This window comes from Pygocentrus nattereri, chromosome 14, assembly GCF_015220715.1.
Source record: "Pygocentrus nattereri isolate fPygNat1 chromosome 14, fPygNat1.pri, whole genome shotgun sequence".
Lineage (NCBI taxonomy): Eukaryota > Metazoa > Chordata > Actinopteri > Characiformes > Serrasalmidae > Pygocentrus > Pygocentrus nattereri.
The window spans coordinates 36,265,494-36,292,122 of NC_051224.1; the positions used below are offsets into that span (position 1 = coordinate 36,265,494).

Here is a 26,629-nt window from a genome sequence, read left to right on the forward strand (position 1 = left end):
AAATTTTATTAGATATTCGCTGCTTCATGAGCTATATGTGGATGGACACCTAGCTACTGTCTTGTTAAGCCAGGCTTATAAAGTCTTAACAGATTTCCAAAAACATGGAGAATTTCACCTTTAACGGTGTGTGTTTTAAAGGTACCACATGGAGTACGGACAGCTCCACAAGGACCAGTAGCTGGCTGGTACTGCGGAACCTCACACCCCAGGTACAGCAGCACAGAATAGACTCGCAGTGCTTTCTGGACATAAGAAGTCTTTCTAATTTTATCTGTTTTAAACACACGTTTGTGTGTGCGTGTGTATTCTAGATTGATGGTTCTACACTGCGGACGCTGTGTATGCAGCACGGTCCCCTCATTACATTCCACCTCAACCTGACGCAGGGAAATGCTGTGGTGCGCTACAGCTCCAAGGACGAGGCTGCCAAAGCCCAGAAATCCCTGCACATGTATGTCTCACCTTTCTTTTTCTTATCCAGCAGGTGTGTGATCGATAAATCAGCAAAGGGTGTCACAGAGTTATGACCTGCCTGATTTCACCTTCCTGTTTTGCAGGTGCGTGCTGGGGAACACCACTATCCTTGCGGAATTTGCTGGAGAGGAGGAGGTGAACCGTTTCTTTGCACAGGGTCAGTCCCTCACGCCCACCACCAGCTGGCAGGCCAACCCGGGCACCAATCAGACGCGGCTGGGGGGTGGAGCGGCTGCCACTTCGCACCCCATTGGCCACTGGAACAGTAGCAGTCTTGGAGGAGGAGGAGCAGGGGGTGCTGGGGGAGGAGCCGGGGCCAAGGCAGGCAGCGAGCTGCTGTGGGGCGGAGTCCAACAGTACTCCAGCCTGTGGGGGCCGCCCAACTCGGAGGATGGTCGAGTGGTGGGCAGCCCGACACCAATCAACACGCTGCTTCCTGGAGACCTGCTGAGTGGAGAGTCCATGTAGAGACAGGCCAATCCTCGAGGAGGAGAGACACAGTTTATTGAAAATTAAAAAACAGGAAATTTAAAGAAAGACTTGAAGAAAACAAACAAACAAAAAAAGATCCACACAGGAGCAAAAACCAAGCAAATCAAATCGTGGCGATAATCAGCATCAGTGGAACTGTGAACCAAGAGACAGGAGGTTGAGGCAACACTTAAAAAGAGTAAAAGGCTGCTGACCTTCTTCCTCTTCTCCATATTCTGCATCATTTCATTTGTGTTATTTTTTCTGTATGGTTACAGTATTCTGTGTAAGACTTTTGGAGAAGAGAGAAGTATCCAGTTGCTATAAACAAAAGGAAAGAGAACCTTTACTAGACTTTCTCTGATAAACTGAAAGTGTATTTTACTACAAAATGAGACAAGCTGCCATTTTTAAGAGTCCCCTGGCACTAGCCCTGCACCCGAGCAAACAGCGTACAAGCCCCTCCCCCAAAGAAACGCATCATTCCGATTGGCCCTTCTCCCTTTAGATTGGATCCATTGCTTTTTATTCGTCTGTGTGAATAGCACTAAACTTTTAGCCTTAACTGCTTACCAGCCCCCTCTACCACAGTCGCTCTGGGCTTACTCTGGGGATTGCACTTTTTTTTTGTACTTATTTTTGAGCCAGCGGAGAGGAAAGTTACACGTTTGACCTCACACACGCACTCGCCCTCTCCTCCAGGCCCGTCCGTCCGCGTTGTTATCAAAGGATCGGACCCGCGGCCGGTGCTTCAGAACAGGCTGAGGGAACAGTTGCCCGGCATATGTGTGCCATATTATTAACCACTGTCTTCAGAACACTTCGACATGCACCGCGCAGAACCAGATGGTTACATTTCCTTTACTCCTCTATCAGCTCCATGAATGACCTCAAACTTTGGAACCTGGGGGGGGAAAAAAGGAGGAGAAGCCCTAGTTCATGATTGTCTGACGTGCAATATGCCACAGACTCTTCCGTCCATCTTTACGCAATGCTTATTAATGCTGGTGAAGTTTTATTTTTTAAGTGTGGGTGGGGTGGGGACAAAAAACAAAAAAAAAACTTTTCTCCTCCCACATCGCAAGGGCGGGACTTAAAAAAGGAGGAGGAGCATTTTTGTGTTGTGTGTGTGAGCCCTTAGTGAAATCGTCACTAGCACTTCCTCAAAACACACACATGCGCAAACAGAGTGACTACAGGGGGACACGGGCTTCAAACCAAATAATAGGTGTTTATCGTAACCCAGTAGACAAGGTGCATTTTATGTTGTATTTGGTACAAAAGAGTAGAACAAAGAGACTGATTTAAAGAACGAAAGAAAGTGTGGTTTATCATAGCACTTAGCAAGAGCGTCAGGCTTTGACCTCCTTCAATGCCAACAAAATTACACATGGAGAGACGAAACTGAAAAAGAAGCAATTAAAAAAAGCAATCTACGGCTTCTCCATGCTGTTTTTTTTTTTAACTCTAAATGGTTTTCTTTTTTTTTTTATTATTATTTTATTTGTCCCTCCATAGTCTACAGACTTGGATGGATCTTTATAAATGGTAGCAAATGAAGGGTAGTTTGAAGAAGAAGAAGAAAAAACAAAACAAAAAAAAAAATGCAAGACTGATACTAAAGCATTCATTTTGAGATATTATATATCAAAGTAAATATCACTGTTACAGTAACTCCAAAATGTTTAGCCTTTTGTCTGGAGACGCTAGACGTGTCGTCTCATCAATGTTGTGACGGATCCTGCGGGGCCTGAAACCCCCCGCCTTCCTGGATGAAAAATGGCCACTGAGTGCCTATCTGCTGTGCGCTAGAGCTTATAGCGCAGCTACTTCATTAAAATAAAAAAAAAAAAAGAAGAAAGAAAAACTGAACTGAACTGAACTGAACTGGCCCTTCAGTACTACTGCGCCAGCACCCGACCTCCAACTCCACTCTCTAAAAACTTTCTTCTCATGCAAAGATCACTTTAGCTGGAAGTGGTGGACAAGACCTTATTATTATTTTCAGTCATTGGTTGTTTTTATTTTACTGGAATTGCCAGTGTTGTTATTTTTGTCAACATTGCTGTTGCTGTTGTTATTGTTGATGATGATATTTTGCGCTTTTTTTTGTGTGTGTATATGTGTGTCCATGCAGTGGTCTTTAATGGTAGCTGCTCTCACCAGCCCCTTTCACTGCACATATGCAGGAACACTCGTAAGAGTGAGAGTAAGAGACGCTTACATTTTGCAACCGTTCACGGTCAGCTGGTCATGCTGATCTCGAACGATCTAGAGTCCGATCTAGAATGAAGTTTTATGATGGTTTGGATTTTTTTTTTTTTTTTGTAATGGTTCTCTTATAAATGGACTGAGATTTAGGGGCAAACCCTACTGGAACGAGGAACTGGGTGGAGATCTCAGCCTGCCTTCTTCTTCTTTTTCTCCTCATCCTCCATTTCTCCCTCTTCACTTCGACCTCCCCTCTGTTCTTCACGTTCTCGCGCTGTCCTGCAAGGCTACGCTCTCCCTGGTGCTGAAGACGAAGCGCGACTAAGTTCCACGCCGCCTCTCATCGTAACAGTAATAAAAGCAAACGATAAACGGAGACGCCGCTCTCTTCTTCTATGCAAAGACTGACCGAGAGGCGCATGGTCACAGCTATCGAAATACGAATCCCACCGCTCTCTTCTCGTACTCTTAGATGTCCGCTTTCCCTCTCTGAGCAGGCAGCTTCCTGTTTACGTGAGTCCATTAATCATCAGGCCCTTATCGTTTACGCTCTTACACTGTCTGTACACGCAGTCTCAGGGCAGGCTCACAGAAACCCAACCTTAGTTCATCTTCAGGAGGATGCCAGGTGTCTCATCGCTTTAATCTCATGGTCGCCTCCGCCACATAATCAGGTGTCCGTGGAACCTTGGATCCGAATATTTGTTGTACATTTGGAGATGGAGAGGTAGAACGCAGGCTGAAATCGAGAAACCGAGAAGGACAGGTAGCACCTTGTCGCAGGTAACAAAAGACCTGGACGGACTGCTGAGAACTAAAAACAGGGATTATTCCAGAATGCTTTGGTGCACTGTAGATGGTTCACATCGGGTACATCATCTTTTAAACCAAAAAGGAAAAAAAATTTTTTTTTTTTTCTTTTTTTAAATCTATTACTTTTCATATGAACCTGTAATACACTCTTCAATCTTTGGCTGAAGTGCTTCTCTCTGCAAGCCTTTTTTTTTAACGCCCCAAAGCAGCAGTCGGCAGGACGAATGCTGAACTGATGGTATTCAATTCTGGCTCCAGGTGGGGCCCCTCTGCTTCAGGAGGATGAGGTATGACATGCTGCATGTCAGTTGGTACCAAGTCTTACAATCGGCAAAAAAAGCCCCGAAGACTTCTGAAGCTTTGTGTTTTTCGTCAGACTCCAGTGACACTAGTAACAATCACTATTGCCTGTTTGTTTCTTTTTGGGTTTTCTATTTTCTTCCAACTGCCTTGCTTTAAAGCTGTACTCGAAGCCACCAGACTGTCAAAGGAACATCCTACTGTGGGGTCAACTGACGAATCCCCATGAACACCAAGCTGCTGCATGATCCAGAAAGCCTCTCCGTCTGTTCGCAGCTCGCCAACTAGCATCCAGCCACCACTACGGACAAACTGGATTGTTCTAAAGCACCCAACTCGCCAACCTGAGCGTAGAATACGAGCGATCAATCACAGGACTTGTTTTGGGGGGTGTGCCGGGGGGGGTGGGGGATCCAATCTTTTCTCCGAGGTCCTGGGTAGAATATGCACATGCTGGTTGATATACATGCACATTTGTAAGCCTATGTATGTATATAACTGGTTTTATCTCTACACTTAATTTCCCTTAACGTACGCTCCCAGGCCTAAATCAACCTCCCCCCCTTACGTCTTTCTGTACGTACCCAGATACAAAAAAAGTATAAACATATCAATTAGACAAAATGAAAGAAATACAAATACTTGAATCAAAAGAAGCGCCAATAATGTAATGTGAAACTTTTTGTAATCTTTTTTGTCATTCATACACTTCCAAGCTTTTTTGATAACGGTTCAAAACGAACTTAAAAAAAAAAGGAAAAAAAAAACGCAAGATGACATCTATTGTATGTGGGTGTTTGCACAAGACTGTGTGTACTGTATGAAGAGTGAATGTGCTCAAAGGTTCAAACGTGTGTGTGGTTACAGCGGGTTTGATCCCAACTTTTGGTTAAATTCAGTCTTTTTTTTTTTTTTTCTTCCATTTATTTTTAGTTTTTCCGCTAGTCAGTAGTCAGAAATATATTCAGACGTGTATTGTTGTCGTTATTAGCTTCTAGCGTTGCACTGAGTGTCTGCCTCCCCTCTTTCAGCTAATCGTACAACATGAAATAAAGTACTGAGGGACGAGGTGACAATTCACGTGTTAATGTTTACTCAAGGACTTGTTGAGGAAAAATGTTTTTTTTTTTTTTTTAAATATCTGTAATGATTATCTACCTTGTAGTGGCTTTTATTGTGGAATATTCCATAAAAAATGGATTATTATGAGTATTGCACCATTTTTTCCAGATTATAACAAAAAAAGGTTAAAAAAAAGTTAAAAATGGACAAAAAAATATATATGTAAAAAAATGTGGCCATAGATTGGTTTAGAGGGACTTGTAACTCCATCTAGAGACCTAGTTTGTTACAAGGCTCAGTTCAGAGGTGCCTACCTTTTGCTTTTTTCTGTCTTTTTTTTTTTTTTGCAAGGCCACCAACAGTTTACAAGCATTTCATTTTTTTCCGAAGAAGGAAGAGGAAATTACTGTGGGAATGTCAGGAAAAAAACAAGTAAAAAAATGACAAAAATGTAAAAAAAAAAAAAAAAAAAAAAAAAAAAAGAAGGACATACTTCCATCACGAATAACAAACACTTTACAGAATGAAGATTATTGTGCTACTTGCAGAACTCTGGGATCGATCAGTGTTGTCATTTTTTTTTAATTCTATGTTGTCAAATGTTGATTTCATGGACTATTGAAGCCTGTATGTTTTTTCCTTTGTGAGAAAAGATATAATTGCTCACTATCTTGCACACACGTGAAAAAGTGGATCATGTCTCAGGAAGGCAAGGGTTCCAGAGTACCAACTCCACGCCATTTTAAATGTTCATTTTTATGAGGAAAAAAAAAAAAAGGATTAAGAAAATTAAGCACTGAAGGTTATGGATTTCAGAAGAAAAAAAAAACCTTGTTTCTAAATCCGTAGCAGTTACATATTTACCAAATAATGGACTCTAAATGAACTTTAAAAAATGGAGTGCTTTATATATAAATCTATATATTAAAATTGCTTTACATTTTAAACAATGATCGATTGTTCGAGACAGTGAAATAACATACGAGTGCTGTATGTTTTAATCTTTATTGTATTTTCTTAACATGAGGTCCCTTCCTGTTGAAATCAGGAGCATCGTGCATTACGGTTTCTTTCCTTTCTGTCATTCTCTCTCGTGGCGGGTATTACTTAAAGGGGATTTTTAAAAAATTCTGCATAATTCAGACGTTGAGACGTGAGCGGAGTCATTCAGCGTGATCTGACGTGAAGCGGTTCACTGAAGAGAAACTTGCTGACTCTGATTTCTGATTTGTGTCTAATAGCCATATTATTTATTATAGAGCATCACCAGTGAACCTACACGTGTCTTCTGAGTTCTTATATGTGATGATGGTCAAATTGTGGGGGGGGAAGTCTTCTCTGGGGCCTCACAACACCCCACATGTACCCCTCCACCATGAACGGATGGAACTACATTTAAGCCCAAAGCCTTTTCAAAACGTCTCAGGCGTTTTTCATAAGCACTTCGTTTAATAACTTTCTATGAGGCGTTAAACTCAGACATCTGGTTCTGATCACCACCACTGTGAAAACTTCTGACTCTAATTTCTACATAATGAAGCGGTTCACATCAAACCACTCTGAACAACTTGGTTTACATCTCAGCTGTAATTATGCAGAACTTCTGGAACTTGGGTGGAATTCCCCTTTAAGGAAAAATGTATAAAAGCATTTCTTTCTACATCGATTTGAAGGATTGAAAGATAGCTGGTTTATAAGGATCATGATCTATGCACAAGTCGGGTGTAGGGGTATTAAAGACCCCTGTAGCCCATCTCTCATGGGGTTTGTTTGGGGATTTTTTTTTGTCCTTCCATTGTTCCATAACTCCTCCCCCACCTGCCCCGCCCAAACGTATTCCTACCCGCATTTCTTATTAACCTTATATTACAGTACTTCGCCATGCTGTGTATTCCTAAACCAATGAGCGTCTCATTCTAAAGCACTGTGGGTTTTTGTAGCCCGTGACAAGGGTGTCTGTGTTTATCCCTTTCTTTCTCTTTCTGTTTGTGTGTGTGTGTGTGTGTGTGTTCATTAGGGTCCGGGTGGGGTATAGGGACAGGGTTGCTTTTTGCCTTTTGATTTAAAATATTAAGGAAAAATGTCTGTACTGAGATTTTAATATGTCAGTGGCTTTTAAATGTTTTTCTCTCTATTTCTCTTTCCTCATAGAATGTGATTGTTGATGACATGCACCGAAAAATGTTTCATGAAACTATGGAGCTTCTTTCAAACTATTAATAAATTGCATTTTTTCTTGGCTGTAAGATGGATTATACTGTTTTTTTTCTATACGAATACAGAACTGCACGTCATAATACTTAAAGCACCTTCATGATCTCCAAAAACAGCTATGCAATTATCCATTATTATTTACACTGTGATACGTTTAATGATATTTATATGGTTTGTGTGTAAATATACATTTACTCCTCCAATATCTGTCTCTATCTCTATCTACATATATCTATATGTATAGACACACACACACACACACACACATATATATATGCAACAGTGACACTTTTACAGTTTTTACATAGCTTTAATTATATATTAATTGTATTATTATTTTACTATTCTGCACCATTTGAAAACACAAAGCTGTTTATATATATATATATACACATATCTGTATATATGTATGTGTGTGTGTATGTAGATGAAAAAAAAAACATTTTTTAATGGATGTTAATGGAACAAGTGGAAAAATGGGGAAAAGAAAAAAAAAAAGAAAGAAGAAGGAAGTGGTTGGATAGTGTAGTGGGTAACTGCCTTCTACGCTATAGACTGGGGTTCAATCCCTGCCGGGGTAACCACCCTACAGTACACCAATACGAGTCCTTGGGCAAGACTCCCAACGCCACCTTCGCCTTCCTGTATAAAATGATCAAATTGTAAGTTGCTCTGGATAAGAGCGTCAGCCAAATGCTGTAAATGTAAAGAATTTTTCTATTGCTCCATCCTGATATTTCAACACAGTGTAAGAAAAGTCAGCTCTAATGTCCAAACAATAAAAATAAATACAACAGAAAATGACAAAAAGATGATGAGATACAAGGGAGACAAAATACACATACATTAGCTACATGCACATTTTTGGAAGGTGCGTGGTAAATGTTTAGGTTTTATCATTCGCTGAACAGGAATATTGCTGATATTTCTGTGCAGGAGAGAATATTAAGGGTCAGTTTCCCAAAACAAAGATGAAGCCTGGTCCTGGACTGCACAGGTTCTCCATCTAGGCCTAATCCCTGACCACAAACCCCACCGTGCCAAGTCAGAAAGGGATCAAGTTGCAATGAGATCTAGCTGAACAGCTAATGCTGGACTAAACTCTTGCTGGTGTGAAGCCTTCCTAGGAACTGCGTAGTGACACTCGGGTCTCCCCGCTTTCTGAGGAGCAGCGTACACTGGATCGATGGCAGGTAGGTCCGTCTGAGTCAGGTGAGGGTTTAAAGGCTTGTTTGCAATCATTTCCTCGTAAATCGGAACAGCGTTCCGGAACAGCGGTTCAGCGTGAGCTTTGAGTTTTCTCTGAAAAAGACAAGAAACAAGCACTGATTTTATTTCAGTTTAAGGTTATTTTGTACCGTAAGCTGCAGCAATGCCACTATATCCCGCGTATCCGCACGTACACCAAGTCTGTTCATTCAGTGTTTCTTCTGACATGAAGGGTATTATTAGGGAGTTTGTCCCCCTTTGCTGCAGATACAGTTTCTGCTCTTCTGGGAAGGTGTTACAATAGATGTTGGAACATCGCTGTGTGGATTTGATTGCATTCAGCCACAAGGGCATTAGTGAGGTCAGGTACTGATGCTGGATGACCAGTTCTGGATCATAAATCATCCCAAAGGTATTGTAGCTCCATCACTCCCGAGAACACAGCTCCACTGCTGCACAGTCCAATGCTGGAGGGTTTATACCCCAGCATGGCATCAGGCATGGCGACCTTAGGGTCATGTTTGGCTGCTTCAGAGCAAGACATGCTATTGGTCAACACTTTGCTATTAAGATTATACAAGATGTATGTGTGTAATTGAACTCCGGTATTAGGAATGGTGCACCTTAAACCTTTGGACCTTTGGAGCACAACCTGACCAAGTTAAACACTAAACACCCCATAAGCATCCAGACATCAGTGTCTGCAGCATCAAATTAAAGTGATAGTGTAAGGTAGCCTATTAGCTTCTGTGCTAAAACTAAAGAAGCAAACTTAAAGACAACAGAAATGGTCTGATCCAAGAGATGGTTGAGAGCTTCTTACATAACATGCAGCAGACAGGCTTAAAAGGGTGAAGAGGAGGAGACCCACGGCAACAGAGATGGCGTAGATCAGTGAGGAGTGGCTGTTGCACGAGCAGTCTGCTTCTGTATGTGGAAAGACATCATCAAGAAGATGCCTCAAAAAGTTTAAAGCAACATTTGGTCAGCCACACACTTAAAGATGGTTCTTCACCGGTTCTTTAGTAAAGGCAATGGTTCAGTCCATAACCGTTTCATGCTTCTCTGCATGGTGAAATGTCTTCAGATTGATGGTTCTATATAGAACCTTTTTGAAAATGGATCTATGGTTTTACATTGCCAAGCCTGTAAAAATGAAAGTACCCTTTTTGGTGTTATATAGAACCATATACAACACGTTCTCCTTCAGCCTTGCCAAATTTAGCAAGATATGGTTCTGTTTGAATTTCATGGCTCTAAACAGCACCCTGACTAAAGAACCCTTGAAGAATCATCTTTTTTAAGCGTGTATATTTTGACAAATGTAGATATTCAACAGTATTTGGTTCATTGAAAGTTTTCTATTGGACAACACATTTAAGTTTTATACTGTCTGTATGTCAAATTATTTGGTACGTTTTGGATAAGACAATCGAAACTTCTACAAAAGCCACAGTGAAGCATCCATTCCATGCACCTACCTTTAACTTTCACAAGCAGGACGATTTCCGTGTGGATGAGCATCTTTTGTTGATCTGCTGCTGTTATGAACTCACACACATACAGGCCTGTATCTTTACTCCTCAAGTCCAACAGAGTGATGTTTATTACGTTCAAACTGTGTTGTTTAGAGATTTTGACACGTCCCTTGTACTCCGACTCAATGTCTTGGTGCTCAGATATGAGCAACAGACCCTTTTCCTCATTCTGATCAGATTTTCGGTACAGACGGAATGCAGTTGGCGGCGGCTTTCCTTGATTTGGCTCACAGGAGATGTTCACCGATTCCTCTTGTATGCCTTGAACATACAGAATTTCCCTAGATGCTAAAAATATGAAATGTATAACAGTGATTATCAGTGAAGAATAAGCCATACTAAGTTGTTTAGTAATCTCAAACTTAATTGCTTGTCTGACTTCTGACACTTGTATCTATAAAAATAGACAGTACTTTCAAAATGTAGGCTTCAAGGTGGCTGCTGCTACCGTTTTTAAGCTATGGGTGGCTCTCAAAACTCTGATGCCACATTGATTCCTCAGTTCTCCATCCCAAAACCCTGAAGCCGAAATTCCATAATTTCTGCAAAATTCAATGCTTCAAAGTAAAATGGTTAACTAGACAAATTTACAGACTTGGCCTTCATAGCGGTGGTGACAGGAACCAAGGCTTCTCATGTCCACAGCACTCACTGTTTTTTTTACTACCCAAAACAACGAATGAGCCTCCACATCTTCTGAGTTTTAAATGCAATAACAGTAAAAGAGCGGTAAATCTGGAAAAACTGGGTATAATACCAAAGAACAGAAAATAATTTTTACTGAATGACTTCCGTAAATGGGATGGTACTGTGAAAAGATGACAACTTAATTATTGTTTTTTTTATTGTTGTTGTGAAAGGTCATTATTAAAGATCCTCATTGTGTTTAATATTCGCAGACATTTATGTCCCGTGATGAAACAGGTGATGAGAGTGAGAGGAGGACGCATCATCTGGTAAACATGTTGACATACATTCCCATCCAGTCCTAAGAGGAAGAAGCTACTGACACAAGTAGAAATTTCTGTCCAAGTGTGTGATGATTTGTGAAGGCTGCAGCCAAAGTTCAGGCGCCCCAGGAGTGCACAACAGCACGGCTTTGGCAGTGCTGAACCTTAAGCCCCCACCCAAAAAAACCCCAGAAACTTTGTATATGATGTCTGAATATATGTAGAAATGACATGGTGTGTTTTCAGACTGCAATGATGAGTTTTTGAGCATTTGTTTTGAGTAACAGCTCAGACTGTCCAGAAATTTACCTCAAATTTAGTCTCACAAGTCTTTAAAATGATTTCCAGGACCAAGTTCTCATAGTGAATTTAGTATATATATATATATATACATGTGTGTATATATATATATATATATATATATATATATATATATATATATGTGTGTGTGTGTGTGTGTGTGTGTGTGTGTGTGTGTGTGTGTATATATATATATATATATATTAATGTGTGTGTATATATGTGTGTGTATATATATATATATATATGTATATATATATATATATACACATACATACATACATATATATGTGTGTATATATGTATACACACACATTATATACACATACACACATTTTATATATATATATATATATATATATATATATATATATATATATATATATATATGTATGTATGTATATGTATGTATGTATGTATACATACATACATATATATACACACACACACTCATAATAAATTTGCAAGTGGGCTTATATGGTACATTTGCTTATTAGGGGCCTTTCTGCTGTACAAATATGTTAATCAGATTTTATTTCTTACTATAAGAGCTGTAGGAGACAAATTTTCATTATACTCAATAACAAGTGAACTTGCTTTTGCTTACTGCAAATGAGCCTGAAATCAGGCTTCTCCAATAGCTGAAAGTGCTGTTGAGAACGTGGCTTCTAGTAAATATCCTTAAACCTTTGGGCCAGTACTCGAAATTCATTGTATTTTCAAGTCATGGCTTTATTACGCATTCAAATGTATTCATCACAGCACCAGAACACATCTCAAAGCATTCCTAACCCACTCAGGACAAACGAATGCAGCATCTGGCTGACTGATCAGACAGAGGTGAATCAATTAATACTGCGTATGCAGAAAATTCACATACCCATTGTTTGCTCCAGTAAAATCCAAATCAGAAGGTGGAGCGCTCTCATTGTGCCCGGAAGGGTCTAAACGAGCCCAAAACCTTCAACACTGGCAGCGCAGACTTCACTGTGGGCAGGAAAGCAGGCTGTACTTTTCGTTTTAGCGAAAGCGTTACACGTCATATCAAAGCACAGGAAGTTCTGGTAAAACTGCAAAGAGTGATCAAGTACTCACTCTAAATGTTTATATAATGTTGAAGAAAGATAAAACGAAAACAGAAGTCAAAGGAAAAAAAAAAAGAATACATGTTCTTCATTGTGCACTTTATTTTAAAATTGTGTAGAAAAATATATATTGTCTTTGTGGCGCCCTCTACTGGCAGTATGTTCACAAAGTTCATTTCATTCCTCTTTTCAACTTTGAAACTACATTTAATTAAACAAAGAGATCAAAAGCCTCCAATTTCTTACAAAACCTGTTCAAATGGAAACATTCTGAAAACTTTCAACAGTTGAGCATCTACACTTGCTTTGAACAGGTATCAATCTCGGCAAAACACCAGCTGTTCTACACACTGGTTTCAACAAATTGGGAAATCAGGTTAAGTGAGTGAATATGATTCATACTGCGTTGTTCGTGAGTGACAGGAATCAATCAAATGTAGCATCACAGATCAATTTCAAAAGGTGGGTCATTAAGCATTTGTTCACTGGCTTGGCAGCATCGCCGTGGGTGTGAACATAACTGGAAAAATCAGAATAACAGATCAATGATGAACGGGGTAGAGGCGGCTAATAAGGCATGCTGCTGCAAATGGGCAACAGCCGAAGTGTACACTTAGACGAGTGACAAATTAAAGGAGAAACCTCAATAAGTGAGTGGAGAAACCATGAGTGCAGATGCTTCTAGACAGATCAGTTAACATCCTATGATGCCCCATGGCATGTATGAAATGTTGAACTGATCCTGTTGACGTTTCTATGTGTTAGGATGGCTAGAGGAAGAAGTGATCTTAAAAGAGGGTTCATTATTGGCGCATGGTTAGCAGATGCTTCATGCACAAAGACTGCTCAACTGGCCAGCACTTCAAAAGGAAATTGGAAATTGTGACAGTCAGTAAGCGCAATGCTCCTGCATTCACATGATATGTAGGAGGAACTGTTCCTGTTGTGACTGAGAATGTCAATGGAGGCTGTGATCTGATTGTGTCAGCAACAACAGTCCATCCACTAAACAGAGAAACAGTTGGGCTGCAGTACATAAACCTCTCATTACAAAGACAAACGGCCCTTTGAGACTTCAGTGGTGCAGAAACCATGGACCCAGGTCTATCGAGATGTGGAAAACAGCGATACGGTCAGATGAACTGATCCTTCACCATATTCTCCACAAGTATCGAACAGGCCTAAATGCGTGACCCCTACAGTGAGTGGGTCTGTTGGCTCTGTTATACTGTGGGAGACATTCAGCTGGAATGGATCAGGTCCCCTTGTCCTCTTAGAAGGATGAGGCATAAAGGGTCACTGACCGCTTTGATGAGTAGGCAGATCTTGTGTTATGATCTTTAGTCACCAGATCTCCAACCAGCTGAGCACTCTTGCGGAAAACTGCCACCACCATCAAAACACCAATTGAAGGAATATAGAACAGAACCACTGAAAATCTAAGCTAATGTGTAATCAGGTTTCTGGTGGGTCGCTGTGGCCCAACACCTCACAAAGACACTTCATTATTTTTATTACTTTATTTTTTCGCTTTGATTTGTCACTCGTCTTTATATAATGAACCTTTAAGGTAAGTGGAGCTCATAAAGTAGCCAGTGAGAGGAAGTAAAAGGCAATCTAATCAAACAGGCAGCCAGTGTAGACATCATCTAACAGTAAAAACAGAACTAATGACATTTTAATTACTACATACGCAACATCAGCAACGGCAAAAACCAAAGAGCACTCTAACCCAAATGTACTGCAAGAAAGAATCGAAATTCATATAAAATTATTCACAGGCTACATTTAATCTTGGAGAAGAGGTGATGAGCTTACATACGGAGACAATGAAGCTTTTGAACATTTTAATGTTTATTAAATAAAAGGTGACAATTATGTATGAATGCATGTCTGTATGTATCCACATTTAAAGTCCCAGGGACCACAGTGTAAAATATTTGAAAAGTTTACGCTAAAATTTAGAGCCATGCAATACATCCAGAAAAATACGAACAAACAAATTAGATAAAAACCTAATTAAAAAAAAAAAAAAAAAAAAAAAAAACACTTTACTTTTAATGTAAGTCAGTGGAACCATTCGTTTCATTTTCAGAAGTCATTTTTGGTCATTTCTTTTGGTTCATTCATCATAAAATTTACATACAATCTAAAATACCAACAGGTATTTTTAAATGATGCCTAAAACTGAAAAACGAGACACGAGGTTTTGTTCCGACAGCAGCGATATGCAGTTCACATGTCTTAAAAAAGATAAAGTTCTTGTTCATTTTTCTGGAAGTTCTTCCAGGGAATGCTTCCGTGGCCAGCTGAACAAACAGATGGAGAGGCGACAGGCAGATGATCTAGGATGTTAGTTTAGCTTTCATGTGGTTGTCAGCTTTCACACTGCAAGTTTGTCCAGCTCAAACACAAAGACTAGGAGAAGAGTTTTGAAAAAGCTTTGCAAACAGGACAACATATCAGCTTTGTGATTGCTGGGATTACTGCTTATGTATGTGTGATTGGAAGATCAAGGCTGCCATTTAGTCAACATTGGAGAGAACATCCTTTAACTTGCTTAAAGAAAACACAGACTTAGGTTCCCTGGGGCTTTAAAAGCTTTTGTAGTAGCACAGCATTTTTACAAAAAATGGAATTGTTACACAGTCCATCTGCACAAACATCCAAATTCCTGTACTTACCACTGGACTCAGGTGGGCTAAATGAACTGTTAACACCTGATATTATGCAAACCACTCGTCAAATAACTTCCAATAATATTAAAGTTTATGGCAATCTAGATCAGCAATGTTTGAAAGTTTTGATGTATTAAAAAATAAAGGGGAGAGAATACAGATAAAAGGTGCGAAAGGCACATTTAGGAGAACATGAGGTTGGTTGTCACAGCACTACTATCTGGTAATTCCAGGTAGAGTTGTCTTGAAATACTAGTGTGAAGTGTCATATTTTGAGGGCAGAGGGTAGCTTCTCTTCAACCGCAGGACCTTCAACCTGAGGTCAGTTTCTCTTTCATTAAACCAAAGTAAAAATCTGATAATAATGAGGAGGTTATGAAAGCACCATAAAATGATCTTGGTCACTAAAAGGAGGACAAAAATGCAGTGTCAGTGCAAGTATGAGGGTCACTAGCATGCCCTTCAGCAGTACTGGAGAAGTAGCTTTATAGCATAGGTGTCTAATCTTATCCACAAAGGGCCGGCGTGGCGGCAGGTTTCCACTCAAAACAAGCTGAAGCTCAATTGATTCCACTTGTTTAATCAGTTGGTTCCATTCTTCAAACTGCTGATCAGGTGGGTCTCCTGCTTTGCTGGAATGAAAACCTGCAGCCACAGCAGCCCTCTGTGGATAAGACTGGACATGCCTGTTTTACTGGGTTAGCTGTCACACTTAGGCCCAGTCCCATCTCATCCCTCGCGTCTAGGGTTACGGTGTCCCGATTTTTGGTGCGATAGAGGGGTAAGGCGAAGTGTTCGGGCTACATGGCCCTCCAAACAGAGATTTTTCACAGGCACAGCTCCAAACGGAGTGTAATGAGAAAAAAGAAAAACCTGCAAGATGAGTGACCAAAGAAACCCAGATATTTAAGTATTTTCTCCATTAATATTTACGCTTAAAAAAAAAAAAAAATTCTAATAACCGCTGTACTTAGTTTGTCATTTCAATGTATTATGTTCGTTTTCTTCAGAACGAGCATAAAAATCACCAATAGAATGCTAATGTCTCAGAGCTAGTTAGCTAACTTTCCAGTTCCACCTTATATAGTCCAGAAGTTCTGAATCCTGAAGCGCCAGAATGTAACTGCTGCACCATTTAAGGTGGAACAGGAAAATTCCAACAAGAAGCTGGTGAATAGCCGACTTCAGCTTCACATCAACACATTAGGGGTGGGCGATGTAATAAATAGCTGTACCCCTCTTTGAAGTCATATGATGCCCTAAATGTAACTAAAGCCCAGCAGTGAGGAGCTGAACTTTTCCCTTCTCTGCCATCACTGAAGTCAGGCCGGGACACCTGCAGAAGACAGCTAGTAGCCTTTTAATGAAGCAAGGTGTTTATTTTTTTGAGGGTCCCAATTCGAAGGGCACGATTTCAACCACTACCCCTTGTAACTTCAGTTCCAAGGGACTGGGGTGACACTAGAAAACAAGGAGTAGGGGTAAAAAGAAGAAATGGGATTGGGCCTTAATTTAGAAATATTTTAGAAGACAGTGTCTAACTGTTGTTAAACATTTCTCTTTGATGGGAAATAAACTTTGTCATAGTCATTCATTATCAAGCATTTTCGGGGGGAAAAAAAAAAAAAAAAAAAAAAAAAGTATAATGCCTGCCTTGGGTTGGTTGTCACAAGATGTGTATACAAAACCTAGTACCTTATTAAACCAGTAAGGCCCTACTCTTTTCACGCAGGACATAATGAGCTTTCTAGGTTTGTGAGATAAACGAGCCAGAGCAAGAAGTGTGACAACCAGCCCCATATTCCCCTACACATAAGACAGCTCTGAGAAAAGAATAACTGTATACCCGCTGAGCCAAAATCCAAACCGGTGCATCACTTTGGAAATAAACGCAGAAGACGTTAGTTAATGGATTTACCTAAATTGAATAAGAATAGGGGCCATCACCAAACCTGCTACAAGTTTGGGGACATTAAAGTCCAACAGCCATAAAAAGCTGTGAGGGCCCCCACGTATGTGATTAAAGAGAGAAAATGAGACTTGCCTCGGCCTGTACAGGGCACCAGTGAGACTCTACCTCAGCCGGTCCCATGGCATCGCTACAGGGAGAAGAGAAATCCTCAGTTTAGCACAATAAACACAGTAACCTGGAGGCACTACTCTGCTTCAAATTACACCCATTTTTCATCACAGCCAAGCTAGACACCCAAAACTATATTACACTGAATCCCATGTTGATCAAACATTTATGAATGGAACTTTCATTCTCCTTTTCTTCAAAAACCAGTGGCAAATAACATAGAACATTGATTGGGAAAGGACATACGAGCCATCCATATTCCTGTATGTCCTCATGGATATAAAGTTTTCCTCCTTATAGTCAAATTTTTCAAAAGGGAACCACTCAAGAGAATAACTGAATATGGATGTGACCGTGGTTGTATTGCATGACATTGTTATGCTCTGACAACCACCAACATCACTGCAATCATGCATTTATTTTCAGTACAAACCTTTGCGAAGAGGTCCTTCCCTCTGTCATGAAGAAACAGTCTTGAGTTTTCAACACAGTTTATTACAGTTTGCATAATAACAATACAGACAATGTTTACATGAGCTATTTATATGTTTTCCTATGCAGATGATTATAAGCAGGCATACAAAGGAAAAACAGTGCTAGCTAACTGAAGCCCTCACCAAGCAAAGCTGGGGACATGAAGTCCAACAGCACCTGAACGGTGCTGTGAAGGCTTCACTCATTTAGTACAGTAGTATGGTTTACGGAGACTTGCCTGGATAAAAGGTGCTGTACTGTTCACGTAACTCCAGCCGCTTCAAATTATTACGAACCATATTTACTAAACTTCACTTCTAAAAACCTAAACGGAACATAGGGGAAGGAAAAAAAGCCACAAGGTGTGATCGGCAACATCTCACAGGTCCAAATAAAAACGTTAAGCAAAACTGAAAGTCCCATGCGTATATCAGTTCTGTTTTTTTTCCTTTTCCTCGTTAGGCGAGTCCAATTAATATTACACTTAATGATTTGGCTTTTTTTTTTTTTTAAGAACACCAGTAGATGATAAAATGGTTGAATCGCCAAACCTATTGAAGACTGGTGGTGGAGCTTCAATATCTGCCTCCCTGGGACATTACAGGGGGTCTCATGGCCATGGGTGGCCGCGGTGGGGCTCCCTGGAAAGGAGGAACCATTGGGGGGCCTTGCCCATATGTTGGCATCCCCCCTGGCACATAGCCAGGTACTGCCTGTGGTGGAGCACCGTATGGCCCTGAGGTCAGCAAAAACAACAGAAATCAAGACAAGTGAAATCTGATAGCAACGAGTTTTTCAATCCTGGTCCTGGAACCTCAATGCTCTTTATAGTTTAGTGTTTTCCAGGTGTATTTATTTCAGGTGATGCATCAATATGGACTTTTCAGGCAGATACGATAAACAATTATCACTTATCAATGTGATCAATATAGATACCAAAACTGGTATAATTTTCCTTTTCAGCATTTTAAAGCAACTTTTCACTCCTGTCCAAATATGAAGAGCAGTATTAAAACAAGTAGAATGTACAGAACTGGTTATAACAGTCAATTAAACTTTATTTTCTTTGTCAGTTCATTTATATTTTACTAGTCCCTGTGTCTACCATCTGAGAAACTGTGAAATTGGAGGTCTCTGCCTGTTTTGCATATTTCGAAGGATGCACCAATACAGGAATTGTATGTTAATGCCTGATATTTTTCTGATGCCAATCTTAATGTCAAAATGTAACAACTTATAAAACTATAAAACATTTAGTAACTGATTTAAGCTTGAAAATGCAAAAATATGCAGGTCCTCCAGGACCAGGAGTGGATTATTTAGAAATCACGAATTAAAAACACAAAGATGTCATACCGTGCATTGGATGCCTGACTCCCGGCTGCTGTGAAGCAATTCCCTGCTGAGAGGGCATCACTCCCCCCATTGGTCCAACTGGGGGGGCACTGATGTGGGCCTGCCCTGTGCTGGGCATTTTACACTGGTAGCGTGGGAGCTGAGCACGCAGCTCCTCCTATATGCACAGACACACAAGCACACACAAGAGCAGACACGACGATCAGTTACACAAGAAAATGCTTGCCTTGGTGTAAATACACTGTGTAATCTTAGACTGCATTGTACCACAGGGCTGCACCATATGGATTAATACATACTGGGACATGCTTTGCAATGTCAATCGGTTAAAGCCTGCACTATTTATTTTAGTTTTATCCCATATTTTCTCCTCAATTTAGTTATGTCCAATTTTCACCTCTTAGCAAGGTCATCCCCATCATATTAACCTACAAATTGCACTAACAGCTCAATTTATCAAAATACTGTGACTGATTAGAGGCTCATTTGCATATTGCAGTCTTCTGCACTATCAGCACTGCAAAGGCCAATACTGCAATAATTAAACAACATATTGTGTAGCCACACTGCAGCACATGTGTGTAAAATTTGGTGCAGAATTCAAAGCAGCTTTAAGTAACTCAACAAATACATTCAAACCTCATTACTTACTTTAGAAGGACAGAGCTTTACATCTGGACACTTACCAGAGAGATATCCTCATCAGGGTGGATCAACTTACTGGTTGCACTGGTGGTGGTGAGGGTGGCAGGCTTACTTGTGACTGGGGTGGCAGGTTTGGCCACAGTGCTGCCTGTGTTGGCAGCAGGGGATATCGGTTGGCTGTAGGCTGGGAATGTGGCTTTTGGAGCAGCAGAGGAAGAGGCAGAGGGGCCTGCTGCCGCTCCAGACACACCCTGCTGAGCCTGGACACAGAAAATAGTTCAAATGAGCCACAACAGGAAGGACATGATCCAGTTGCATTACTATAGTCCATCACATATTAAAGGGCCCATATTCTCCAGTTTTCTTGCATCTTCTTTTGATGACTGGGTGGTTTTACAAGTGAAAAATAGTCACTATTAATTTTAACATGACTATTTTCCAACCCCTCTTTATCCTTTGGGCTGTTTTGGGTTACTTTGACTTTAAGACTGATATGATGATCTCTGTTCTGTGCCTTATTCAAAACGCAGTCAAGACCACTCCTAAAGTGCTGTGCATGGAATAAGTGTAAGCATGTAAACATATGGGTTTTTGGCAAAGCAACATTATCTCATATATATATATATATATATATATATATATATATATATATATATATATATATATATATTTTTTTTTTTTTTTTTTACAATATGGGCCCTTTAAAATCCACTGAACCACTCTACTGTAGACATGCAGCCTTAAGCGACACTCATAACCAAAGCAGAGCCCACAGTGTACACCCCTGTTACTCAAATATGAAATTATAGAAATTAATGCATACAAAAAAGAGGCAGCATGGAGCATAATAAATATGGAGCTGGACTGCATTGCTATCTTTTGTGTTTTTACCACTCCTGACAAGCCAGATGATTGGTTTTAGCCATCAATTTCACAATTTGCTCAACAAAAGCGTGATAATCAGTTAATCTGTGTATTTTACACAAACCCTAAACTGTGGAAATTGAGTAGCTGGGATGTACAACCCACACAGATCAGCACACACACAGGATTTTGCATTAATTAAACAAACCAGCTTCACAAAATACAGACATGAACACTATCAGAGTACTTCTCACTTGTGACTGAAGAGGCACCGTAACAAGTTATTAGGTACTACTACTTGTGAGCATTTGCATTAGACCAATGCAATGCTAAAAACCATTCCGAATTACGTTTTAGAAGCTACAGCTTTAGATTTTTTCAAATGCACCAGCTGAGTATATTAGCTGCATGCCATCAATAGTTTTGCATAGGGATGTCCCGATCCAAGTGAGCTGATCCAGACATACTCTAACAAATCAAGTATCAGCTATAAGAAGCAATGCAGATTTTTTTTTTTATCATGTCGTAGACGTGATGCAAACGGACATTATCTGCAACCAGCCGCAGTGAACTGTGAATTTAAGTTAACAAATTGATCTGAAGTTAACAAAGAGATTTAAAGTGATAGTAGACAGTATTTTTGTGCCTTTAGTGGTGCAAGGTGTTCTAGAAAGATGTACACAGAGTTCTTTAGGTGTACTTACGACAGCAGATATGGCAACCTTGCAGTTAGCAGTAATGATTCGTTCAAAGAGGATTGAGCGCAACACGAAAGTGTACTGTCAACACTATACTTAAGCAGTCCACAAAAAAGCTTCTCTGAGCATTTTTGTGGAAATTGGTTATACTGACCAACTGTAACTCGGAAGACTGACCAACTGTACATTTCTTTGACTGAGACAAGAAGATGATAATCAGATCAGACTCTAATCAACTGATATTTAATAAGTGTTAAGTACTCAGACTGGATCAGAGCAAAGAAAAAAGAATCGGGACATCCCTAAGTTTTAGCGCAGGCCTAGTTACACTAGGTCAGCAGGCTGCTGCGTACTTGCGACAGCGGTTTAGAGGTTGCTGACAAAGTGTCCACACTGGAGGAGGCTGAGCTTGTGCTGGGAGCTCGAGTCCCCATCTGCAGCACGGAGAGAGAGATAGCAAACAGCAAAACTCCTCAACACAACTGAATCACACTCTGCTGAGACACTCACTCCTACAATCATCACAGTGGTAAATATGGTCAATATGTAAAGTCTGTGTTTGAAAAGTAGAAATATAAACAATAAGAAGACCCGTGTAGAAAGTAGTAAATATACAAGCTTACATTTTTGAAAAGTGGCAAGTGTACCCGATACGTAGGCCTATGTATTTGAAAAGTGGAAAACGTAATCAATATGCAGGATTACATGTTCAAAAAAGTGGCAAACTGTGGTCCTGTGTATTATTGTGTTAATATTATTATTGTGTTTTCCATTGGCAAAAGGATCAATGCCAATGCTGTGTACATCACTGCTTAACTGTATTTGTTCCCATGCTGTTTACATCTTGTTTAGGGTCCAGCATTATAGGTTTTAAACAGAAAACACTGAATTCTTCTGCTGTTAGACTAAAACAAAGTAAAATGAATTAGTAAATGAAAATCAGTGAAATTCACCATAGAAACGAATGAGAGAACATACACATCAACAAATAAATAAGTACACAAAATAATTTAAATCTTTCAAGATTACACATGATAATCTATAACAGGTGACCTCAACTCCTTGTATCTAATATAGATCATAAGTGTGCGTGTATGTCCTTCCACAATAACAAAACAACACGATACAGGACAACACTACAACAGTACAATACAGTGCAGTACAACACAATACCTGTCCAGCACTAGGGAATAAGGGCTTGGTGACTGCAGGCTGAGGAGCAGCCACTGTGGATGCAGGAGTTGCTGCTCTGGGCATCATGCTAGGAGCCGTGGAAGCTGGGGCCTGAGGAAGGTGGTTCATGCCTGGACGATGACCCATAGGAGGAGGCATGCCTATCAAGGGTAAACAAACATTTACTGAGCTGCTTCTCCGTCAGGGTCACGGGGGTTGCTGGAGCTTATCCCAGCTGTCACTGGACGAAAGGCAGGACAAACCCTGGACAGGTCGCCAGTCCATCGCAGGGCAGCAAATTATTATTCTTGACAACCATTAACAAATGGACATTTCCCACAGCCATCAAACTTGTTAAAGGGCTCATACAAGATTTGTATATACAAGAATACACTGTATATACAAGAATACACTCAAAAATACAGTCTTTAAATACAAGGCTACTGTACCTGGTGGCATCCCTGGTATCATAGGAGGCATTCCTGGTCCAGGTGGCATCATTCCACCCATTGGCATCATGCTGTGTTTAAAGAGTGACGGATTTAACTCCAGTGCAGTACTTAACATAAAATTCATGTAGCCACAAAATGAAAAAATAACTAAATAAAAAAAGGCAACAACCACCGTGGTCTAGTAAAAAAAAATGCCACGCTATGCACAGCATGCCTGCACAGATTAGGAGTATTCATTAAACCTTACCCTGGTGGCATTCCTGGCATGACTGGGGGCATCGCTGGCATCATGGGAGGGACACCAGGCATCATTGGAGGCATTCCTGACCCACATGAAAAAAGAAAGCTTAATATGAGTGTTATAATATTCAGCACTGTCTGACTTATTGTTCCATAACTATGCCCAACAAACAATCTGTGGTGTTAAATTTAACAGCAAACTCACTACAGTTACTACAAAGTTTTACATCCTCTACAAACCTGGTTACTGATCACAGTTTGAGCAATATTCAGGATATCGGCAGGTCATGATAAAACCATGTTCAGCAGTCTAAGGATTCTCCTAAAGGGGAAGCTATTAGCACACACGATGCTTTTGGAGGCATTAAATGGCTCTAAATTAAATTTCCTCATACTTGCAGACATCCTGATAGTACATAGTTTAAAGAGTCTGATGAACAATGATTTGTTTAGACATTTATGCTCTGCAAGTACATTATTACTCTGTTAAACTGAGCACATAGATTACTGGACTAATGGTTAAAAAACTGCTAGATTGCTCAATATAAATAACAGTGACAGCCCTGTAGTTACACACACACACACATACAAATAAAAATATTACAAATTCTGACCACTGCCAATTAAATTTCAGCATACCTGAGTAGCTCCCAGGTGGCATCCCTGGTGCTGGCACCGGGGCCATCCCAGGTTGCGTCATAGGGGCGTACGCAGCCTGGGGCTGTGCTGCTGGCTGCTGGAAAGAGGGTCCTGCCTCTTCGTCCTCCTCATCCTCATCTGTGTCATCTTGGTTCTGTTTCTTTTTCTGGTTTTCTGTATTAAATGCAAAGAAAAGTAGAGTTTTGGGCTGCTCCAAAGCCACAAGAAGGCAATTAAAAAAAAATACAGAAAAACATGACTGTCAACGGAGGGAAAGGTGAAATTACCTTGTGTTTTCTGCTCGAGCACACGTCTCCTTTCTTCCATATCTTTCTCTGGAATACCCTCCATTCCGTAAATTTCCAGCTCAATGTCTGTTCTGCCAGGTATTGCATTGGGAACACCATCTATAGTTTCTTTGTGAACCTTCAAACACCACAAAGAGAGAAACTTGGGGAGTCAAAAACAATGAGTGAATTAAGCAAAATCTTTTTTTTTTTTAAATCAGTGGAATTCCCCTTTAAGCAACCAGCATAACATAGTTAATGAGAAATTTAAAACTTACCTGCATACAGTGGATGGCCAGACCTGGACCAGTATAAAGCTTCTTATGGCATATGTGACATTTAAAATGTTTGGCTTTCTGGTGTTGAATGAGGATCTTTTCATCGTCAAAATCTCTATTACAATACCTGTGTTAGTAGTTCAGTTAAGGATGTATTTCTTTGAAAAGAGATGGTTGAGCTGTAAACAAAGAGGTTGTGTGTGAAACGCTCTGCTCTAAAGAAACTTGCCGAGTCAGAACTGATCACAGTGGTGGTGACAGGACCCAGACGTCCACCTCTAAAGGCTCCCTCACAGAAAGCTACTACATGAAACGTTTATGAATGTCTGACACACTTTTGTGATCAAGTTTGGGCTTTAAATGTATTTAAACCCATTTATTTCAATCAATTCATGACAGAGGAGTATACCCAAGGCTTTATAATGCAAAATAGTACACCCAGTCCAAAAATATATATTATTTTCTGATTTATGGGCACGTGCAAGCTAATAAGAAGACATGTGTATGTTAATAATCATAACACCGAAATTTTGAAAAATTGGTGGGATTCTCCTTTACCGTTGCCAAGTTAAGCTAATGTAACCCATGTTAGTTGGATTGTGTGCGGTGTATTATAACAAAATATTTCAGCAAACGCTACTCGGGGAACTGTCTTTAACGGTGTTATTACAGCACAGAAAGCAAAATCTGGAGATTATAGTGAAAGAACTTGCTGCCCTGTCAACAATAACAAAGCTGGAGGCAACTTCTTGCTCTAATTGTTCCGTTCCACCTTAAATTGTGAAGCAATTACACGTATCTGCTGCACCATTTAAGGTGGAAGAGGAAAATCTGAATAAAACGCGGCCATAAATGATGCCAGCTTTAGATTTATTCAGATTTATTCATCGAGAGAGCCGTTACGCTACAAGCTAATCTGACAGAACTAACTAGCTAGCGTTAGCCGTGAGCTAACAGGCTACTGGGCTGTAAACGACACTGAAGCTTTTCTTGTTTGAATTCTCCGTTCTGCCTTAAAAAGCTTAAACAGCTTAAACAGCTCGGCGGAACGCCCAGAATGTAAGTTAGCCCGCTAACCTAAGTCAGCCGAATGTAACCGCCGAGCTGCTGCACCATTTAAGGTGGAGCGGAAAATCCGAAGAAAGTCCAGCGTCGCTGCTCGTTAATATGCATAAACAGAAATGTTCGGTAAGAATACAGAAAAGCACAAACACAAGAAAGGATACCAGCACCACGGCTTCATCTGCTTCTTCTTTTTCCTCCCCATGATTTAATCGCTTGTTTATCTGAGAAGCTCGAGTCTGTTAAACGCAGCAGCAGAAAATGGCGAAATTCTCTGGAAGGGTCGCTTCAGCTAAGAGAGGATAAAAAGTACGACAGCGCCAACCAGCGGCCAGGAGGGGGGAGAGAGAGAGAGAGAGAGAGAGAGAGAGAGAGAGAGAGAGAGAGAGAGAGAGAGAGAGAGAGAGAGAGAGAGAGAGAGAGAGAGAGAGAGAGAGAGATGTGCATTCAGCTCAGGGTTGAATTAATGAGGATTTATTGAGCAAACGACTCAATTTATATCACACTTTTCACTTTAGAGTGTTATTATACTCTCATACTGTTGAGATAGACTGGGAGTAGTTTTTTACTATCACACCCCATCTACCTCCACCTGCCTTGGACTAGCTGCCCACCCTACACTGACGTTTTCATAGATTCCTAGCTATTACTACTACTAACACTACTGCAATTAATATTAGTAGTATAATCCCTCTGTAGGTAGTCTGACCAGAGGAGGATGGGTCCCTCCCTTGTGAGCCTGGGTTCCTCCCAAGGTTTCTTCCTCAGCTCTGTACAAAAGTAAACCACTTCTAAAAGCCTGTCAGGGTTTTATGGCTTTAAATAAGCAGCCTTTTGTTATAAAAATCCTTCAATCGGGTTCCCTGCAGTGTAAATGTGGCCTTTGAAGGAAAACAAGCAAAATGACTCTAGTTTCTATAGCAACCAGCTGGCTAGCATGATTGTTAATTCATCTGATGTCTTAGTAAGCTAACTAAACTAATTGAAACTGTAACTTCACCTTCGTGGTTGGTTAGTGTAGTGGTTAACACCTCTGCCTTCTACACTGTAGACTGGTGATATGCTAATATATC

The 26,629-nt window shown here is 40.3% G+C and overlaps 3 protein-coding genes across 9 annotated transcripts in view; 1 reads left to right on the forward strand and 2 right to left on the reverse strand.

Moving 5' to 3' along the window:
- Positions 1-7,580, forward strand: part of tnrc6c1 (trinucleotide repeat containing adaptor 6C1) — a 90,378-nt gene extending 82,798 nt beyond the window's left edge. For 3 of the 4 annotated variants that reach the window (XM_017724992.2, XM_017724995.2, XM_017724994.2), the window contains 3 exons: positions 142-212; positions 315-454; positions 561-7,580. In XM_017724992.2, the coding sequence (XP_017580481.1) occupies positions 142-212; positions 315-454; positions 561-945 (596 nt within the window). In that variant the 3' untranslated portion in view covers positions 946-7,580. The remainder of the gene's footprint in view (positions 1-141; positions 213-314; positions 455-560) is intronic. The other variant, XM_017724993.2, reaches the window with a different exon arrangement.
- A 558-nt stretch (positions 7,581-8,138) lies between these two features.
- LOC108444042 (sodium channel subunit beta-3-like) lies at positions 8,139-17,409 on the reverse strand. Its single transcript, XM_017725001.2, has 5 exons — positions 17,353-17,409; positions 12,426-12,532; positions 10,239-10,583; positions 9,581-9,684; positions 8,139-8,850 (listed from the first exon to the last, which is right to left on the reverse strand). The coding sequence occupies exons 2-5, from the start codon at positions 12,472-12,474 to the stop codon at positions 8,605-8,607; spliced, it is 744 nt and encodes a 247-aa protein (XP_017580490.2). The 5' UTR covers positions 12,475-12,532; positions 17,353-17,409; the 3' UTR covers positions 8,139-8,604.
- On the reverse strand, positions 14,741-25,848 carry znf207a (zinc finger protein 207, a). Of its 4 annotated transcripts, XR_005131416.1 has the most exons (13): positions 25,721-25,761; positions 24,495-24,621; positions 24,217-24,355; positions 23,930-24,103; positions 23,298-23,373; positions 23,048-23,118; positions 22,599-22,759; positions 21,779-21,859; positions 19,905-20,123; positions 19,219-19,375; positions 18,414-18,598; positions 18,101-18,187; positions 14,741-17,407 (listed from the first exon to the last, which is right to left on the reverse strand). XR_005131416.1 is itself a non-coding variant. In XM_017724997.2 (12 exons), the coding sequence occupies exons 1-11, from the start codon at positions 25,759-25,761 to the stop codon at positions 18,438-18,440; spliced, it is 1,407 nt and encodes a 468-aa protein (XP_017580486.1). In that variant the 3' UTR covers positions 17,863-18,187; positions 18,414-18,437. The 4 variants fall into 4 exon arrangements, 3 of the variants coding, with proteins under 3 accessions (XP_017580486.1, XP_017580485.1, XP_017580487.1); XM_017724997.2 differs by lacking the exon at positions 14,741-17,407 and having other exon boundaries at positions 17,863-18,187; XM_017724996.2 differs by lacking the exon at positions 14,741-17,407 and having other exon boundaries at positions 17,863-18,598; positions 25,721-25,848.
- Between the last annotated feature and the right edge of the window lie 781 nt (positions 25,849-26,629).

Coding starts and splice junctions, on each gene's coding strand:
- znf207a (XM_017724996.2), bottom strand. CDS start 25,761: ATGGGGAGGAAAAAGAAGAAGCAGATGAAGCCGTGGTGCTG. Junction 23,374..23,929: donor GCCACCTGGGAGCTACTCAG/GTATGCTGAAAT, acceptor CATGTGGGTCAG/GAATGCCTCCAATGATGCCT. Junction 23,119..23,297: donor ATGCCAGGAATGCCACCAGG/GTAAGGTTTAAT, acceptor CTTTAAACACAG/CATGATGCCAATGGGTGGAA.
- LOC108444042 (XM_017725001.2), bottom strand. CDS start 12,474: ATGAGAGCGCTCCACCTTCTGATTTGGATTTTACTGGAGCAAACAATG. Junction 9,685..10,238: donor CCTGCTTGTGAAAGTTAAAG/GTAGGTGCATGG, acceptor TTCCACATACAG/AAGCAGACTGCTCGTGCAAC. Junction 8,851..9,580: donor GCCTGTCTGCTGCATGTTAT/GTAAGAAGCTCT, acceptor TGTCTTTTTCAG/AGAAAACTCAAAGCTCACGC.